This window comes from Eutrema salsugineum, unplaced genomic scaffold, assembly GCF_000478725.1.
Source record: "Eutrema salsugineum unplaced genomic scaffold, Eutsalg1_0 scaffold_1, whole genome shotgun sequence".
In the NCBI taxonomy this organism is placed as follows: Eukaryota; Viridiplantae; Streptophyta; class Magnoliopsida; order Brassicales; family Brassicaceae; genus Eutrema; species Eutrema salsugineum.
In genome coordinates, this window is record NW_006256909.1 from 4840787 (window position 1) to 4859365 (window position 18579).

The following is an 18579-nucleotide window of genomic DNA, read 5'->3' on the forward strand; positions in this document are numbered from 1 at the left end:
TAGAACCAGTCATAGGCAACGCCTTTTCATATAAAGAGCCAGGTTGATCATTAAGGTTGCGTTTTGGTGTTGGCGCTATTATTGCAGATCTGAAGTTAAGCAAAGTCTTATTAAAGCCCTAGTAAAAATATCTAGGAAATTAACCACAAAGTTTAAACAGAACAGATATAGCAGAGCTGAAACAGAGACTTCGCCCTTTTAGAAAGAAACCAAGAAAACCTTAGTTTTGAGGAAGAGAAGGGATTCGACTACAAAAACAACACTAGCCATCGTTTGACAAAAGCATCGTGTCACAGGCTCACAATCTTTCATTATATATGAAAAACTCTAAGTTATCAACATCAATATAATTGAGTAGTATTTTAAGCCGATTTTGAGAAAAAATAACAGTCAAAATTTCATAAAGATAATGGAAATTTCACTTTGCATATATTAGACATCTTATGTCACGCATATATATATATTTTAAAATTGCTTCCTTAATTATATTCTGGAGTCTAAAGCCATGATAGTGCTAAGGTTCATGGGGTTCATGTACTCAACCGAACCAGTCATGATCTGTTGAACGATGAGCCTTGTGGCTTTCTCGGTCGGGTGGAAAGGGTCCCAAAACGCATAGGCGTTGCGGTCAGGACATAGACTCGATAACGGGGTGCAAACGCCTTGCCCGTTATATGCTCCTTGTCCGCAACATGCAACCTTCGACGTCACGAAACCTATGTAATTTTTCAAATTAGGTCTGAAAATGGTTAATGACATATATGCAACAAGGAAAATAAAAGTGATGAAAAGACGATGTCTATACATATACACTTGCAGAATCACGTAACTGAATACAAATCGCAATTCCATAATATTCTGTGATAAGTTGCAAATATTGCGTGTAGTCATTAGGTTGTTCTATCATTCCACATTTTACCAGTTTAAATTCAAAACCATATAATTGAAGGAGTACTCACCAAATCTTTGGGGATTGTTGATGAAATCTGCATTCATATTAAAGGCATTGGCCCCAATGAAAACATCAGAACCAAACTCACGGTTAAGCTCTTGAAGCATTTGATCTAAAAGAGGATTAAAGATCGCTGCAGCTTGTTGCGCCTCTGGTGCACATTCTCCGTCTGCGCTTCCCGATGAGGCGAGCTGAGCTGGTACGCAACCCAACGGTCCTGTTCCCGTAACCATCACCCTCCTTGCTCCCAACTCATACAGCCTCTGTATCACCAAATAAGAGCGATAAGCATAATGAGTTTATACCAATAAAGCCCTAAACCTAACTTGTAATCTAAGAAATTAGTATATGTACTGCAAGGATTTTCTTGTATTCGGAGATGAGAAGCTTGCTAAATTCGCCGAGAGATGATTGGCGGCCTCTAGCGGAGAAGGGCAAGAAGTAGTTGTTGACGAAATCGTTGCCGCCGAGAGTCATGAGAACAAGAGCTCCATTTACAAGCTCTTGTGTTTTGTCTGAACCAATAATCTCACTCACTCTCTCTTGATACTCTTGGAACAGCTCGAATTGCCTACCGATCCTTAGTATGTTCAACTGCATTATTCACAACACCAAAAAGCAAATTATTAGATTTGGGTCCCAACATTTTTTATTTCTTTTTTTAAGTGGAACTAAACACAAAGTCTGTATTTCAACTCGAAGAATATAGTCTGAAAATTGAAAACTTATTTCGAGTTTAATAAAGATAAAAAAAGACTTAAATCGGATTAATGAATCACATGATGAAATTGCTTGAAGAAAATTGTCCCTTCTTTGCTATTAAACATAAGTAGAACCGTAGACTATTTTTTTCAGTTAAATATGAACTACTTAATTTATTCGATTCTCATTCTCTAAATTAATCTTTATATTGTCTTTAATCTTTAATAAATAATGAGAATTAAAAGGAAAAATAATCAGCGAGTACGTACCACAAAAACAATACATTATGAAAATAGAATGTTTTTCGACAGAAAAAGGTGACAAAATGACTTACAAATTGAACACCGGTATCGTTGAGAATTCCGATGCCGGCAGAGGCAAAATTAGCTCCGATCAATAACTTCTCTCCAGTGAGCTCAGGGCTAAGAATTGGTAATGTAGGCTCAGATCCAATTTGTTCACCTAAATCCCCAAGCAAAATATCACTTAATACGTATACCTCTCTTAAGTCTAAATCAATGAAACAAAAGTAAATTAAAAACGGCGTCGTACTGATGATGTCAGGGAGGTTCAAGCCGTTGGAGAAACGACCCGTTGGACGGCCGGTCGGATAATCGATTCCGTACGGCGGAGAATCGGCACGAGCGGTGGTGACTAAATAATTGTTATTACCACTGTCCACAAGTGAGTCTCCAAACACGTAGAACGCTCGAGCCGCGTTTGTTTCTTGCGGCATAAGAATTAGCGTTCCCCAAAACGCGGCGGACAAACAAATCGATGTTAGGAGAATGGTGGACATTATGTAAAGCGAAAAGAAGAAGAAGATTAGTCTCCCGCTCTATGGCAAGTCTCTTCGTTTATAATATATAGTTATAGTTATATACTACAGGGGAAAAGTGTATTAATGGTTCACTTTTTTTTGGTGTGTGTGATAAATGTTATGTTGTTGTCGGTTGATCTACTTAGAAGAAAACAAAACTGTTCTAATTATGAGAGAACATGTAATATTTGAAATGTAATTAACTCAATCGGTAAGAATAGTAGTATTGTTTTACTGATGTTTGGATCTGAGTTCAAATCCAATACTTCCGTTTGAAGAGAGACTAAGACGTAACCAGAATGATGTCCAATCAAACCAAAAAACATAGGTTGGTCCAAAATTACAAAAATAAAAATTAGCTGGCATCAAAAGCATCCGACCACAATTAAGTATTATACATAACATGATGTGTAAAACCTAATATATCCAGTCATTTAATGTATAAATAATGCTATCTGTACATATACTTTATTTTTAACATATACATTATTTCTCATAAATGTAAAAAATAATGCTATCTATACATATACTTTATTTTTTAACATATACATTATTTCTCATAAAAAAAATATCTTAAAATTTTAAATAATGAAGCCTCATTGTTTAAACCAGATGTGATCATCGGGGTTTTGCTTGTTTTTTCTTTTGAACAATGGGTTTTGCTTGTTTCAACACAGAGAAACACAAGTTCTTTGCAATAGGATCATAAAATATCCCAACTTCATCTCCAACATTAAGCTCTGTCATCCTGCGTATTTCTCCAATATAATATTTATCAGATGAATCATAGTACCCCAAGATTACCTCTTGCTGGCTCCCCGTATCGTAATCGTCGATCTTGATTTTTATGGGGTCTTTTTTCACTACATTAACCTTCTCGCTCAACTCTTTCACTATGTATTTCTCAACATCGTTGTTATTATCAAATTCCAACCAGCCTTCACTTTTCTCTTTTAAGATCATCCTTATCTTCCACAGAGATCTTCTGTTTTCTTCACATATATTTTTCAAAGTAGACGAACACAATGACCTTGCCATTTTTCTTTTCGTTTTTCTTTTCTATTTATGCGTTTTCGATTATGTTGATTTTCTTATGGATGTAATGTAACATACACACACATATATATGGGATTTTCTCATATCAGGTGTGCGAAATCATTTATTTTCATTTACTCAAGGGAATGATTCCAGATTTAATATTATCCCAACATGGAGTTGTGAATTAATTACACATTATTCTCTACATTGAAGTTAAACATCAATTGAGATTTTATAAAATTCCACTTTCAAACCTGACAAAATGAAAATCCGAAAGTTTATAACTTCATGAATTTAATTTATAAAAGAAGAAAATGATATTCCTTTTGTTTCAAAATATTATTTTGTTTGGACATTTCACGTAAATTAAGAAGAAAAAAGTTCAGTATTTATTTCTTTACAAAAGTATATCAATTTCTGGAATTCTATTGTATCATTTCTTTTGAACATGATATCTATAAAAAATAAAGAAAATAGCATTTCTTTTGAACATGATATTTAAGAAAAATGTCAAAAAGAAGAAGATTTTTACGTCTTTTATTTTATATTCAGTTTGGACAGGTTGACAAGCATAACGGCAAAAGAAATACAAAAATTATTCCAGTAGAGTCCAAAATTTTCAAAATGTGTCATGATCCTCTGATGATTAATACGTGCATGTGGCTATGAATGTAGACTTTTTTTTGTACAAGTATCAGTGTCATCTTAAACTACCTCTACTTAGATATATAACGTAACAAATAAAATAAAATAAGAAGAAAAAAACAACAGCACATGACAAAATGACATATTTCTGAATTTAGTGTTGCATGCATCAACATTTGTGTACGCCAAAATTAATAAATAAAAAGAGAGAGAGAGAGAGAAAGAGGAAAGACTAAAAGGTTGTAGGTTGGTTATAAGTGGTTGCCTATCTTTTTCGGTCATCTACATTCACATGCATATTTAACTCCTATCATCATCATCACCGTTATACAATCATCACAAGCTATTGAAGTATTGATTGTACCTTTTGCATCACTTGCAGATCTCTCTAACAGTCCCCATGTGGTGTACTGGTGTGAGGAGAAGTTGAACTTCTGAAGAAGGAAATCCCCTCATAATGAGCTTAACTACATAGCCCAATAAACAATAGGCTGGGTTACTATAGCCCATTTAATTTGCTCGGCCTCATAACTCGGCCTTATGTTTGACATCAACCCCATACTTTTACTTCTCACTTAAATCTAGGTGGAACCTCTAGGGTATTTCTTGGTGGATTTGTATTTATTTGTTTGTGGGATATTTTGTAGGAGTGTATCCTATTATGGGGTTTAGCCTCATTTAATTATACTGTAATTAACATTAGAGATGTCAAAGAAAAAACAGAAACAATAATGAGGATTGATTATTACAATCTACTAGTTGATTATTACAAGGGCGACACCTTTTAAGTTTCTAACAAACAGACAATACGACCATTAACAAAGCTTCGGATTCTCTCCTTATCCGTCAAAACAGCTTCTTTTAATATATTTTTTTTTGCCAGAAATCATTATATTCCCGTAATCACCAGAATTGTATATGTCTCCTCGCGATCGCTGATCAGATATTATCAGAATTTTCGTTCTGCTTTTTCATATTTTCTCAGATATCGATAGAAATCGTGTTAGAAAAAATGAGACACAATTGCTGTCATGTCTCGTTCGCTTCCGTTCTCAAGATCCTCAATTTCCTTCAAGCTTTTATCGGTGTATCAATCATAATCTACTCGGTTTGGATGCTCGATCAATACAACCGCCACGTACCCGTCGAACCTCCTCCGCCGCAGCCTCCGGCAGCTTCATCGCCGGATTCTTATTCCTTTTCTAGTACTGGAGCTGAGATCACCAGTCTCTGTGGTTCCTTGAAGAATCCCATCAAATTCGTATCGGGTATCGATTGCTCTGGTGGAGATTCGGGTTTCAACCTCCGTTCCCTAGATCTTCCTGCTCCATGGTACTAAAAGTTTCCATTTTTAGGGCTTTCGATTTATTCTCGCCCTTGTTGACTAATCTTGTTTATACTCACCTCTGTTTGGACCCACAAGCTTTCTCAAATGGGTTGTTTTAGATCAGTTTGTGATAGGAGAAAGGACAATGCTTTAAATGCTTGACGATGATTTTGGTTTTACATTGGGATTGAGCTAAGCTTTACTTTGATGCTTAATGGAATTGACCAATGAACTGGTTTGGTTGCGATTTTAATTTAATGCAGGTTCATCTACTCGTTCATGGCGATTGGGATTTTGGTCTGCATTGTCACTATCATCGGTTTCATAGCAGCTGAAGCTATCAATGGCTGCTGCTTGTGTTTCGTATCCTTATATAGACAATACAGACTCTTACTCATTTGCCTCTGTTGATAACATTCTATGGGGAAGTTTAATCCTTGATAGGTCTTAGTATTCTATTCTCAAAACTCTTCTCATCATACTTGAAGCGGCTCTCGTGGGATTCATAGCGATTGACCGTCACTGGGAAAAGGTGAGGTGGTTTTCTTACATTTGAAGCTTGTATCTTTTGTGTTGATGTTAACGGTCTAAACTCGTGTCTCTTTAGGATCTTCCGTATGATCCAACTGGAGAACTCACTAGCCTTCGAGCTTTCATTGAAGCAAACATCGATATTTGCAAATGGGTCGGCATTGTTGTGGTGGCGGTCCAGGTAAAACTAACTCAGTTCTTGCCTTTTCGACATTTGAGCTTTTCTGTGATTCCCTCTTTTAGACTATTTTATGTTTGTCTTCATACACGAGTTTTGTGTTTCAGTTACTGTCATTGCTAATGGCTATGGTTCTGAGAGCTATGGTTTCACCGCGACAATCAGAGTTTGACGATGAGGATGATTATGAGAACCCGATGAGTAGAGCACGTGAGAATCTTCTTGGTCCGCAGGCAAACCAAACATCTTCTGGATCAAGCAATATTGACAATTGGAGGTCCCGAATCAGAGAGAAGGTAAAAAGCTAAGTTTCTTGATCGATTGAAAGGAGTACCAAAGATTTAAGCTTGTGACTGATTTTTTTTTTTTATAACTGGTTGTCTTCTACAGTACGGATCAATCAACGGTCAGAGTCAGAGTCCATCAGTTTAACTCAAAAGACTGTGGTCTTGTGTTTGGAATCATCAACTTCCTCTCTCCCCATTTTTTTCTCTCTCGCTGTCTTTGTAACTTTCGAGTGTGCATAAATATTACACCACTATGTAATCGTTTGATCTTGTTTGTTGAAACTCGGCTTAGATCTTAGCAACACTGCTTTCATTTTTTATTTGTACAAACCATTACGAGATGTGTGTTAAAATGGGAATAACTTCTTATTGCTCTGATTCAATAATGGTTACATAGCATTTTGTTCCCTCTCTCAATCGTTACAAAACAAAAAAAAAATCGAGACACAAATCTTCCCATAGACAAAAAGAAACTTGCACTATATTACATTTTTATTGAATGTAGTACTTGCTCTATCGTTCTTGTCTCAACTCATCGTGTAAGATCGATAACGGCATCCTCTACGAGCTCTTGCAACAATGTCCTTTCAATTTCAATCCCAAAGTCGTCTATCTCAACTTGCAAGCCATGATTCCATGTCCTCCCAACAATCTCGTCTTTCACTAGACTCTCTGCAGCCAAACTGTTTGCGTCTATGTCCTCTACATAGTCACGCTTTCCAGGCTCATCCGAAACCCAGTCCTTTACCTGAGCCCACACATGCTCCACCAGGTCGAAAGGCTGAGAATCATTGCCCATGCGTGTAGTCGTTGTTTCTGAAATGATGGAGTTGATGCGGTCGAAAATGAGCTTACGTGTTGACCTGTGTTGTCTGCGTTTTCCTTCGTGAATAAACTCCTTGATGTTGTTGTTATCTACGTTGGTGTATTTGTCTCTGAGTGAAGGGTCTAAGGGACTGTTTGGCAAGTGCCACCGCGTCATGAGCTGGTCATGAGAGACGGTGCAACCCCTGCTGAAACCAGCAGATGTCAAGAGCGTTTCTATTAATGCATACCAGTCTTCATCCTCATGGACTCCCACTACGGGTTTAGATGTGTTGTCTGTGCATGACTCATCATCCCATGAGAGGATCCGAGCGATTGACCCGATTGGTGGTGACTTGTCGATGAGATTAGATTTAAGAGACATTTCCTCTCCTGTTGAGAATGAAACATGTGGAATAATGTAAGAGGAAAGCTGAGTAAGTTAACTCTCTGCAAAACCAAGCAACCGAAGGACTAACCTTGAGTTGTCCATAGCTTAGTTGACCCAGAACATTCTGGAGTGCTGATAGATTCCTCTTCAAATGGCGGAAAGAGAACCGAAATTGGACTTGGCTGGTCCTGGTTTTCACTTGTATTCCCAGCCGCTAGGGGCTTCGGTGTAGTCAGTTCCTCCTGCAAACAAATGAAAATAGCTACTGATGTAAGCAAGAATGTTCAGAATCATCAACGGCTCCTTGACTACATTGAAAAAGGTTAGAGAATTGATGGGATACCTCGCCTGGGATTATACTTTGCTGTTGTGATCCATCAGGAGGGAGACTATTTTCGCTGGTTTTCCCGGGAAGAGTAACAGAAGAAGGCATTGCTAACTGAGACATACTACTGTACTGAGATGCATCTCTCTTCTCCTTGCTTGCTTTCTTATTCTTAAATGAGAACAAGTTCGAGACTTTCCATGAAGATTTCAGGCTTCCCATCTCAGTCAGCTCTTGTGGAGCTTGTGCTTTGGAAGTCCCCGAAACAGATGTTTCTCCATTGAGCCTAACGTCAGAGACTGATTTTGACCTCGCAAGGATATTCAGAGAATCACTAGCCCTTTCCACTTGATCCATATGACTGGTTATGCATGATGTTGACACCCTTGTCTCTAGTGCTCTCTCATTGGTCTCGTAAGGTCCGGTTGTCACTTTGGTCTCTGAGAGTGCAAGCATTTCCCCTAAGGTGCTTGAAGATCTTGGTCTGTGTTTATGCGGCTGAGTGCTTCCGGTTACTGACATCAACGCCCATCTTTCGGAAAGTCGCTTCTTTGCCTCTCTGCAGACAGATGACTCTGGAGAAAATGAGGCTCGGCTGAAAGAGGAAGGAGAGAAAGGACTTTCAAACCTATTAGGACAGTCCCATGAATGTCTAGAAGCTGGTGACATGATCTCAGACTCGCTAAGGTTTCCCACTGGATCTTCGTTATCAGACTTGTTAAACGAACTATCATCACCAATGTAGCCATTGGATAAGACAGAAGAACATTGAGTCTCATTCCTGTGGTGGCCCATCAAATTTTCGCGCACTTGACGCGTAACTTCTTTTGCCACTTCATTAGACTCAACATCTCCAGGCTCATCAAAATAGCCCCCATTGGGAAGACCCCTCGGAGAGGATGGGGATGATGAAACAGCTTTTATATCTAGAGACTTCCCTAGACTAGGCTTCAACACGACAATTCGGGTTGGCTGCACGTGGTGTTCCTCGGTTCCCCGGTTGACATAAGATGACGAGTAACCAAGATCACGGTTTCCCCATCCACTTTCTTGGCTTGATGAAGCCAATTTCTTAACCTGCTTGTTCTTCCTCCCTTGGACCACAAATTTTTCAGTTTCAACAGCCTTTGAAGGTCTCAATACTGTGATGCGCTTAGCCTCTGAATGAGGAGGAACAGGCTGCAAGTCGGAAAGATGCTGAGAGAAAGCATTTGATTCCTCGAGAAGTTTAACAAACAAATCCTTGTTGGAGCTTAAAACTTCAAGTGCATCTTGGAACTCTTTGGATTGGTGAAGACTATCATCTGTTACAAGGCGTTTGGCTTCCGCGAGCTTTTGGCGAACAAGTTTCTCAGTGATACTGTCATCATATCTTCCTTTTCTAGGCGAGCTATCCCTTGAACGACTCACCTTCTGAGGCGACTGCCACGTTTCATACACATCTTTAAATTCTCTGCTAAGCTCCTGATAATTCCGGACCTCATTATCCCTCGAAGTCACCGGATGATTCAGCGAAGAGTATGAATTGCTTCTGGATTTGCCTCGCTGTGTAGGGGATTCTAAATGCAGCTGAGGAAGTGTTTCCAAACCCATCAGCTTAGCAACCACATTAGTTGGGCTCTGTTTAGGTTCGACTTCTTTTGACATCTCTCGAGCAATGAGTTTCTTCATCGGTGTACCACTTACGTTGCTAGAAGCACTTCTCCTCAAATCAGACATAATCTGAGCAAACATCAAGTGGTGCAAATAAGGACAACGATCTGAAAAAATCTCTGTTCCTGGCATGCATAATAATATCTTGATTATAGAACTAAAATTTACCAATTCAGCTTCTGAATGGCCTTTATAGGAGGGGCTTGGCATTCGAGTCACATCAGATCGACTCCTTGACAGAGAAGATCCTGCCAACAAACTACCTCGTGTCAATAACATACATGGTGCAGGAACATCTTACTAAATGTCAGAAATTTTTTAATAAAATACATTTGCGATAATAACACAGAGTTGCTTCCTTGAGTTAAAAAAAAATAACTTTTGACTTGTGAACAAACCAGTCACAAAGGGAAACAGTCATTACCATCACGATGTGGTTTATCTGTAAGCAACTTGTTCCCATTAACAGCTGTTCCTAGATCAAATAGGTTAACCATCCTCCCCAAGCATCCTGGAATTGGACTTTCGACCTTTTGAACCTTTCTGCCTCGGATCTCATTCATTTTGGCCCCTGCAGTTTCACAGCCATTAGTTATTTTCTAAGGTTGCACTTGGCCTGGAAGCAGATTACCATGAAAGACAATAATGGTCGTCTGAGGAGAAAATGCAAGACTGCAATCTAAGTGACATGAAATAGACTGTTGGAGTTGGAATCAATATTTTAGGAATCCAAGAGAGAGAGAGAGAGACATAAGATACAAACTTTAAACTTAAAAGATCTAAGGAAGGGAAGAATGTAGAAGAAGAGAGAATTTTTAGAAACGAAGAAGAATAGGCCAAGCATAACAAAACAAGAATTTGGTAAGAAAAGAAAAAGAGAATAAGATTCTGTAATCACAGGGACACTTGATAGTGTCTGAACATAAGGAAAGAAGAACCAATGACCAATTTTCACATATGACCTATCACAATCAAAGACAGACACTTTTACACTCTGAACAAACTAAAATTACAACTCAACAATTGGCTTACCTTTTAAAATAAGAAGGAAATGGGTTCTCGGATCCTCAAATTCCGAGAATGATGATAGAAGGAACAATACAAGCAAATCCTCAGGCACAATAGATCTGCATTTATCAGATTCTAGCAATTAGTAGTGATATAACGCTCTAGTATCTACAAACTCAAATTTGTCATCATCAGTAATAAATGCTACAACTTTTATTAAAAGATAACAAACAAATCGACAAACAGAAGAGTAAATCAATCCAGCCAAATTAGCTTATTCAATCAGAATTGGAAAAAAAACTGTAATTTTCGCTGCAAGACAAAAAGCTAAATTTTTTAAAAAGAAGCTAATCGGTGCAGAGAGAGAGAGATAGAAGGTAAGGATCAGAATCTATTTCTAGTAAGAACACAGAAAAGCAAACAAGAAATCGAAACGAGAAAATAGGAAAAGCAAAAAAGAAAACATCGGAAAGTGAGATCAGAGCTAATGGTTCAGACATTTCTTGCTTTACTCTCGGGGGAAGAGAGAGAGAGAGAGAGAGAGAGAGAGAGAGAGAGAGAGAGACCTGTAACTGTTAGGAGGTAGCTAGATATACATCGGAAACTCCGCCGGAGAAGATGCCGCCGGAGATGAAGTAGCCAAATCTGCCTATCTCTCTCACTCTGGGTATCTCCACGCGCTCACCGAGTGGGAAATGGAGTCGGACGCGAGAGGTATTTTAGTAAAATAGAGTTAATTACGGAATCTCACGTACAGACAAAACATATGAAGAGAGAGAGAGAGAGAAAGAAGAAGAGAGGAAGGAAGAAAATGCTGCTCTGTACTCTCTTCCTCTTTTGTGTTCTCTTCTTTGCTTCCCAATTTTTTTATTTTATTTTTTCTCAATATCTTCTCTTATGTCTTTTGGTTTTATTATACAGTATTATATATCATTCAACAATATTGAACTCAGATAAGGAAATAAATAACAATTCATCAAAATTTTGTTGTATCTCAAGATAAAATGCTACATCGGGAAATCAAATTTATTGATGTAGTTTTGTAAAAATCAAATTTATTGATGTAGTTTTGGTGATCAATGTAAGCAAGCAATATAGTCAAATACTTTTGGGTATTATTAATGGAGTTCCCTTATTGATAAAGCTGAAAACGAATTTAGTTAATATAGTCAACAATTTTTTGTTTAGGTTAATTTTTCAGATCTGGTAAATTTATTGTCTTACCAACTAAAGTTAAGTGACTGTATTTTTTATATAAAATGGTGAAAGCTAGTCATATTTACAAAATATTCCATAACATCTGGAAGATGGCAAATACGTTTGGACTTTGGAACATCAAAAGTATATACATGTTCTTGAGAAGAAAATAAGATTGAAGAGAGAATGTGATTAAACCTTTAATAATTAGGGAAGCAACATCAAATGATGATATAATATGTTTCTATTTTTGGTTGAATGGATGGATCGTTCGTCCCCATCTTCACATTCACAATGAATGCTTTGATGAACGTTTGGTATGGCTCAACAACCAAATCCTTTGCTGTGCTACTTTCACAATTACTATACATTGTATTTTACTTTTGTTATTGGTAATTTATATATACACATATTTTTATTTTTTATTGCTCTAAATTTCGTAAGGATTGGCTGATATAAATACATCATTCAAACTAAACCAGTCAATATTTTTATCATCTACTATATAACTAGTGTCCAGAATCTTGGGATAACCTCAGCTGAAATGAATATAACATAATATGAATTTAAAATCAAACTAAACTTTAGTTTATAATTTTTCATGTATCTAAAAGTACAAATCAAGTAAAAAACAGATTAAACCCATATGTTTTGAATATCAGCTTATATTACATTATTGTATTTTACTTAAAACTCGAATATGAATCACAGAAAAAACAAAAGCGTTGTAGACCAAACCAAACAAATACCAGGGGATAAATCAAGATCTAAAGTATTCTATAGCGATTTTAATTAAAGTTGGTCATTGTGGATGTTTAAATGATAGAAATACTTGGTGATAAAATAAAATTTTAACATCACAATCGTCTTTATAATGTAATTAAGAAAACCATTTTTGTGATTTTTCGTCCATATTTATGGGCATATTAATTTACATACATTTGCAACAATAGACGACGCACTGTTCTATTGGAATTTCCCCACTGATAAGTAAAAACTTTATTAGATCCTAACAGAACCATTTGAACATAACTTGTCCTTTTCATGTATGGGTAATGGAATGATGATCCATTTCTCTGTTGTCAAATTACTATTGGCGATGATTTAATATCGGTCTTCCAATCATACAATTTATTGTTTCGTACCCTATATACTGTATTACTGTTTAACATCTAACTCTAACAGGCTCTTTATGTTTTTCTATATATAACCAATGAGAACTTAAGATCGAAATAGATAATATGTAAAACATGCGTAATCTATGTAAACTATGTATACAGTGACAAAGGAGAGGATGAGCCTGATTAACAAGAAACGATAAAGATCATTACGACTCGACTACTATCGTTTGATTGGTTCTACATGTTTAAATAAAAAGCTGGACCAAATAAAAGAAAATCTGAAATGGACCAGCCAATGTATGTATCTTTAATTTCAATTAATAATAATAATGTCAAACTATATTAAAAAGAGCAATAAAAACGTGTTGCCATAAACATTATGGCTTTAATAACTATATATATAATAGAACAAAAAAAACTATATAGAAAAAAAAATCGCCTAATGACATATTTTTTAATCTGTAAAATCCACCAAATATATTCGGATTAACGTTTCATATATTTTTATTAGTCTTTTTTGCCAACTTGTGAATCACAACTTACGACACTATATTTAAAATTGGACAAGAAAACAGTTTCTATTTTAAATTACGACATTAAAACAAAATTTACATTTTTGGTTGTTATAAAATAAATAAGACTTCGGCTAAGATGGTTATGAAAACAAGAATGAAATGCAAATGTCTTTTCCTGAAGATTTATGTAGTACTAGTGTAAGTTAATATCTTATGATAACTTTGAGGCCCTTGTAAACCTTTGAATATAGTGAGTTTACAGTGAAGGGACCCTTAGCAAAGACAAGCCATAGCAGTCCACGTGGTTTAGTTTACACTTACATTATCATCTCCCCTCCGGTTCGGCTTCATGATAACGGTATAGAACTAAACCTTTAAATTATCATCAGGTTCGTAGAATTTTGAATCACACTAAAACCATATTTATGTTTAATCATTTGTTAGTTTGGTTACATGGTGTTTGTTTGTCCCATGAAAAAATTACCAATCACCAAACACATAGGTTGGGGACAGGCCAGTTGGATTTATCTCTGAGTGACTGAATGAGTGTAATGTACTATTTAGTTGAATGTACATATTCATTCACCGTTGAATTCAGAAGACAACAACGTATCTATATTCTAAGATTATCATTAGCTACTTTTCAAAAAAAAAAAAGAAGGGACTATCATTAACTTATATACATCAGTCAGATACTATCTAGCTTATAAAATAAACTACAGAAAAATCTAAAATCACTAAAACACAAAAATCTTGAAAGAATCAGAGAAGAAAGAAAACAACATGGCCATTTGATGGGACTATATCATTAGTTTATATATGGAGGACAAGTAAGACAAGAAGATGTACAGTTATGTAGCCAATAAGTGTTCCACTTCATGTGAGACCATTGCACTCATTAGAAGACCAACTAAACCTTATAATATAAGACTAATACAATTCATAAACATGCATGTGTTCATATTTTTTTATTTTATGACACGATATTTGTGTGCGTTTGTAAGTTTTTCTTTTGATAGTTTTTTTTTTGCTTAAGTTTTCTTTTTCTTTTGGCAGTTCTGTCTCGTATATCATTATGTAGTGGTCCTATAAGTTAGCGTATATAATTATGAATGCAATAAATTAACAATGTGGACTATCTAATCAAATTAACCGGGTTACGACTTAAGAGAATAGTTAAGTTTAATCAAGTTGGTATATGTATTGTATATTGTAATACAACAATATAAAGTATACACACTAGCTAGTTTGGTGCTTTTGGAGCTTTAGGAACGTTTTGACATGACTGTTGATGCCGAGTTAAAATGTTAAATGGAGAGTATCCAACAAATGCTGAGCATGAGTGGCATGGTAGGGAGCAACTTTGTAGCTAGAACCTGTCAGATTTGCCTTGACCCTCTTGAGTAAGCATAATCAAAGAACAAGCTAGTGATGGTTGGATTCAGTGTTGGCAAAAGGACTTCGCATTAATACATCTGCGAAAGAAAATAAAAATTTAGAAACAATATCAAAATAAAAACAAGAGCTATGATTATCGATGAAATATTGTAGAGGGTGTCAATGTGATGTTGAAATAAGCATAAGCAATTGAATGTAGTATTAATCATCAAAGAACCAACCATCACTTCATGTACAAAGATTAATCTCATCGTCTTTGAATGTAGTCTTGAATTTATTGATTTCGTTAGTGAGTTCAATCATGATATATGTGTCATCTAAAATATGGTTTTCTGGTTAATTGATTTGCAATAAGAATGGTTATTGATTAAATTATTTCATTTTTTACTCGCTGTGAGGAAACTCTGAGATATATTTTACATTTTATCCTCATATAATAATCCATTTACAAGGGAATTATGAAAGGAAAGTGCCACGTCATCACATTATCCTTAAGAACCGATATGTAATGTACACGTGGCAGATCTCAAGTGGAGGGAAACGATTCGTTTAACCCAAAACATCTCAAACACTTCCCTTTTCTTAGCCGTTCGAACATTATTACAATCAACAAAACAAAACAAGAACCACTCTTTCGTGTCGGAAGAACAACGAGAAGAAGAAAAAAAACCAAAAGATGGCGATGACGTCAGCATCTTCGGTGTTTGTTTTGACGGCCAATGTCACGGCGGCCGCCGGCGCTTCATCGTCCAGGAACTCCGTGTCTTTCTTGCCGATGAGAAGCGCTGGTTCTAGGCTCGTAGTCAGAGCATCCGAAGAGGCGGCTCCGGCAGAATCTTCATCGGAAGGTGCTCCGGCAGCTGCCGTTTCTCCGGCTGGAGCTGCTGCCACCAAACCCAAGCCACCTCCGATTGGCCCTAAGAGAGGGTCCAAGGTCAGCTAATTTAAACCATCTTGTTATATACTAACATACGACAAAATTTACATATCGATCGATGGATTTGTGTGAAGATTTTATTTGAATTACATTGATATCCATTGGTAAACGGTAATCCGTAAAATGGTGAAATGATAAAATGATTATGCGATTTCCGAAGCTTTGCCAATTACACAATTATGCTTATGCAAAACTGAAATTCTAGTGACCAAAAAATAAAAAATCACCACATTTTCTTAGTGGAATCTTTCTATGAAACTTTATGGGTTTCCAAATTCAAAATCACTATGCAATGAGTGGATTAGTCCTATTTTCGATGTCATTTCTAACAAATTCCATCATTTGATTATTATTTTGTTACTACTAATCAGATATAGATGATCTTTTGTAAATTTTTGGGTATTTGTATTTGTTTGGAAGTTACGGGTTATATTTCATATTTATGTAAACTGTTGGGGTTTGTAGGTCAAGATTCTAAGGAAAGAATCCTACTGGTTCAAGAACGTTGGATCAGTTGTGGCCGTTGATCAGGTAAACGCATTTAGTCTCCAATCAACGATCTAACGGTCACACATATACATCTTACAACATGCGGGTTTATACAATTTTCTTACCCGGGTTACAAATGTGCAGGACCCAAAGACCAGGTACCCGGTAGTGGTCCGGTTCGCGAAAGTGAACTACGCCAACATATCGACCAACAACTATGCATTGGACGAGATTGAAGAAGTTAAAGCTTAAGGAGGTGTAAACGAGAGACCTAAAAGAATTGTGTATTTTGGTTTACTGTTTATACCGGTCTATCTGTTTGTAACTTGACCCGAACCGTATGTACCGAAAAGTTTTACCATTATTTCTCCTCATCTGAATCTTGAGTCGGCATCCTAAATTTTTTACAAACTGCGTTGTTGGAAAAATCTGGTTAAATTTCTCTCTGCTCAGGTTTAACTCTTAACCATACCGCTTCATAAACATTTTCAAACCGGTAAGTACTCAGTTAGGTCAGCTAGATACACGGGCTCGATTAGGTCGCAACAGTGAAATTAATAATTTTGAAGTCAAATTCTTTCCATAACTTTACATTTCCGTTTTCTTATAGAAGACTAAAAAAAAACTTTTAATTACGTCCCTAATTTCGAAAGTATCTACACTCTACCATCCATACCGTCAAGAAGACCGGTCCAGATTCCCTTAACCGGAGGAAGCTGTGCAACAAAGGCTTGCCATGGAGGATAACCCACTCCACTTCCTCTTACACGCCCGTCCAAACGTAGAGATAAATACCTACAATCAACAACAATCACGCGAAAACACTCATATTCAGCTCAAGAACTCATTCAAGTTTCACTCTAAACCGGTTTCAAATTAAATGCAAAGAACTACTTACACTGGAGAGTCTGAAGAAACACCAGCAAGCTTCTTCTGCTCATCTAACCACCTGATCAAGAAAAGTAACTAATCAAGAACACCTACAAATTCGACTCTTTCAAGTCATGTTTCACTCTTTATATCGAAAGATTCTTACCTTTCCCAATCCGAGACAATAACTGGAGCCACACGCCACAATCTCCTCCTTCTCTGGCTCATTTCTTCATCATCAGTGTCAGTCTCATCGAGCTCCAAAACCGGAGAATTCCCATCCGTAGCATAAGCCACCACAACTACACCTCTCTCAACAAGCCCTTGTGTAAACTCTCTGCTTCTCTTGAACGCTTCTTCGATATAATCCGCAGGACCAGCGCAGATCACAAGCCTAGCAATCCCTCTCAGATCACCCACCGAGATAACCTTGTTGTTCTCTTCGACCCTCATTTTGAGTTTCGCAAGATTCTCTTCCCTCGAGAGCCTGGCCATTTGAGCGTTCTTGGTCTTGTTTTCGCGGAAGTAGAGGAACGCAAAGAGAGAAGCTGCACCAATGTCGATTCCTAAACCCTGTATGATCTCAAGAACTTCGCCTGATCTTGCCGGATTCGCTAAGGCACCGATGAGCCTGGAAGTGGCTATTAGTCCTCCTAGTGAAGCGCTTGCTATGAAGGCGAGGTAGAAGAACATTCGGACTGATCTGAATGGAGACAGAACCTCACTTCGGATTCTGGCATCAGCACTGGAAGCATAAAGCAAAAGAATTTCTTTAAGGTTTCTCAAATGTTCTCTGAAATTCTGAGAAATTTGCTAACTTTTCCCGGGAAAGAGCGCTATTACTGGGTTTTATGCAATCGTCTTTCAAAGTTTCAACCTTTCATCATCTCATAGAGCATAAATTTCATTCAACAACAACTGAGAATCTAAAACCCATAATTCATCAAATCTAAAGACGAAGCCCAAATTTAAAGAAACAGTTTACCTGATTTCGGATGAGGAAGAGGGCTCGTCTGCAGCAAAACACACGGTGCTGAAAGACAAAAGTTGCTGCTTTCCAGTTATCGTCGAAGACCAAAATCTAGGAGAAAACTCACGTCTTTCTATGTGATTATGACGGGAAAATCTAGGAGGAAAGTATGGTTCTTTTGTCTGTATAAGAGCTCGTTTACTCAAATGAAAATGGTAGATGTAAGCCTGGGACGAGACCAGAGTAGCCATTGGTCTCTGTAGATTCCCTGAAACTTCCTCTGTTCATAAGATGACTTCTCCTTTCATTTTGGATCATGTTTTTTTTTTTTTAACCTCTCTATCAGCCTGTGATCATAAACTCGCCACGCTTCTCAGATTCAACATCTCTTTTTGGGATCTTCTGGAACATCCAATAGGTC

General features: G+C 37.0%; 6 protein-coding genes across 7 annotated transcripts; 2 read left to right on the plus strand and 4 right to left on the minus strand.

Annotated features, from left to right (window-relative positions):
* Positions 1-278: 278 nt before the first annotated feature.
* Positions 279-2499, minus strand: LOC18028691 (GDSL esterase/lipase At4g28780). Its single transcript, XM_006412847.2, has 5 exons — positions 2207-2499; positions 1989-2116; positions 1307-1546; positions 960-1215; positions 279-716 (listed from the first exon to the last, which is right to left on the minus strand). The coding sequence occupies exons 1-5, from the start codon at positions 2451-2453 to the stop codon at positions 484-486; spliced, it is 1104 nt and encodes a 367-aa protein (XP_006412910.1). The 5' UTR covers positions 2454-2499; the 3' UTR covers positions 279-483.
* Positions 2500-3092: 593 nt separating this feature from the next.
* LOC18028692 lies at positions 3093-3512 on the minus strand. Its single transcript, XM_006412848.1, has one exon. It carries the CDS (start codon positions 3510-3512, stop codon positions 3093-3095), a length of 420 nt encoding a protein of 139 aa, XP_006412911.1.
* Positions 3513-5019: 1507 nt separating this feature from the next.
* On the plus strand, positions 5020-6863 carry LOC18028693 (tetraspanin-20). The gene is made up of 6 exons (XM_006412849.2): positions 5020-5489; positions 5748-5847; positions 5936-6016; positions 6092-6196; positions 6301-6489; positions 6584-6863. Exons 1-6 carry the CDS (start codon positions 5170-5172, stop codon positions 6623-6625), a joined length of 837 nt encoding a protein of 278 aa, XP_006412912.1. The 5' UTR covers positions 5020-5169; the 3' UTR covers positions 6626-6863.
* On the minus strand, positions 6828-11529 carry LOC18028694. The gene is made up of 7 exons (XM_006412850.2): positions 11228-11529; positions 10686-10780; positions 10078-10224; positions 9822-9901; positions 8019-9722; positions 7764-7917; positions 6828-7677 (listed from the first exon to the last, which is right to left on the minus strand). Exons 3-7 carry the CDS (start codon positions 10214-10216, stop codon positions 7013-7015), a joined length of 2742 nt encoding a protein of 913 aa, XP_006412913.1. The 5' UTR covers positions 10217-10224; positions 10686-10780; positions 11228-11529; the 3' UTR covers positions 6828-7012.
* A 3928-nt stretch (positions 11530-15457) lies between these two features.
* Positions 15458-16729, plus strand: LOC18028695 (photosystem I reaction center subunit IV A, chloroplastic). Its single transcript, XM_024148644.1, has 3 exons — positions 15458-15826; positions 16295-16360; positions 16463-16729. Exons 1-3 carry the CDS (start codon positions 15569-15571, stop codon positions 16568-16570), a joined length of 432 nt encoding a protein of 143 aa, XP_024004412.1. The 5' UTR covers positions 15458-15568; the 3' UTR covers positions 16571-16729.
* Positions 16730-16861: 132 nt separating this feature from the next.
* Positions 16862-18488, minus strand: LOC18028696 (protein LOW PSII ACCUMULATION 1, chloroplastic). Of its 2 annotated transcripts, none has more exons than XM_006412853.2 (4): positions 18174-18488; positions 17355-17933; positions 17217-17267; positions 16862-17113 (listed from the first exon to the last, which is right to left on the minus strand). In XM_006412853.2, exons 1-4 carry the CDS (start codon positions 18407-18409, stop codon positions 16975-16977), a joined length of 1005 nt encoding a protein of 334 aa, XP_006412916.1. In that variant the 5' UTR covers positions 18410-18488; the 3' UTR covers positions 16862-16974. The 2 variants fall into 2 exon arrangements, 1 of the variants encoding a protein (XP_006412916.1); XR_002896758.1 differs by having other exon boundaries at positions 16880-17113; positions 17217-17284.
* Between the last annotated feature and the right edge of the window lie 91 nt (positions 18489-18579).

Bases quoted from the DNA above. Each gene is read 5' to 3' on its own strand.
- LOC18028691 (XM_006412847.2), bottom strand. From the start codon at position 2,453: ATGTCCACCATTCTCCTAACATCGATTTGTTTGTCCGCCGCGTTTTGG. The intron at 1,547-1,988 runs GTAAGTCATTTT...TGAATAATGCAG, and splicing joins ACGATACCGGTGTTCAATTT to TTGAACATACTAAGGATCGG. The intron at 717-959 runs GTGAGTACTCCT...AAAATTACATAG, and splicing joins CAACAATCCCCAAAGATTTG to GTTTCGTGACGTCGAAGGTT.
- LOC18028692 (XM_006412848.1), bottom strand. From the start codon at position 3,512: ATGGCAAGGTCATTGTGTTCGTCTACTTTGAAAAATATATGTGAAGAA.
- LOC18028693 (XM_006412849.2), top strand. From the start codon at position 5,170: ATGAGACACAATTGCTGTCATGTCTCGTTCGCTTCCGTTCTCAAGATC. The intron at 5,490-5,747 runs GTACTAAAAGTT...AATTTAATGCAG, and splicing joins CTAGATCTTCCTGCTCCATG to GTTCATCTACTCGTTCATGG. The intron at 6,197-6,300 runs GTAAAACTAACT...TTTGTGTTTCAG, and splicing joins TTGTTGTGGTGGCGGTCCAG to TTACTGTCATTGCTAATGGC.
- LOC18028694 (XM_006412850.2), bottom strand. From the start codon at position 10,216: ATGAATGAGATCCGAGGCAGAAAGGTTCAAAAGGTCGAAAGTCCAATT. The intron at 9,723-9,821 runs GTAAATTTTAGT...ATGTTTGCTCAG, and splicing joins GCCATTCAGAAGCTGAATTG to ATTATGTCTGATTTGAGGAG. The intron at 7,678-7,763 runs GTTAGTCCTTCG...CATTCTCAACAG, and splicing joins TAAGCTATGGACAACTCAAG to GAGAGGAAATGTCTCTTAAA.
- LOC18028695 (XM_024148644.1), top strand. From the start codon at position 15,569: ATGGCGATGACGTCAGCATCTTCGGTGTTTGTTTTGACGGCCAATGTC. The intron at 15,827-16,294 runs GTCAGCTAATTT...TGGGGTTTGTAG, and splicing joins GCCCTAAGAGAGGGTCCAAG to GTCAAGATTCTAAGGAAAGA. The intron at 16,361-16,462 runs GTAAACGCATTT...ACAAATGTGCAG, and splicing joins CAGTTGTGGCCGTTGATCAG to GACCCAAAGACCAGGTACCC.
- LOC18028696 (XM_006412853.2), bottom strand. From the start codon at position 18,409: ATGGCTACTCTGGTCTCGTCCCAGGCTTACATCTACCATTTTCATTTG. The intron at 17,268-17,354 runs GTAAGAATCTTT...TTTCTTGATCAG, and splicing joins ATTGTCTCGGATTGGGAAAG to GTGGTTAGATGAGCAGAAGA. The intron at 17,114-17,216 runs GTAAGTAGTTCT...TGTTGATTGTAG, and splicing joins GTTTCTTCAGACTCTCCAGT to GTATTTATCTCTACGTTTGG.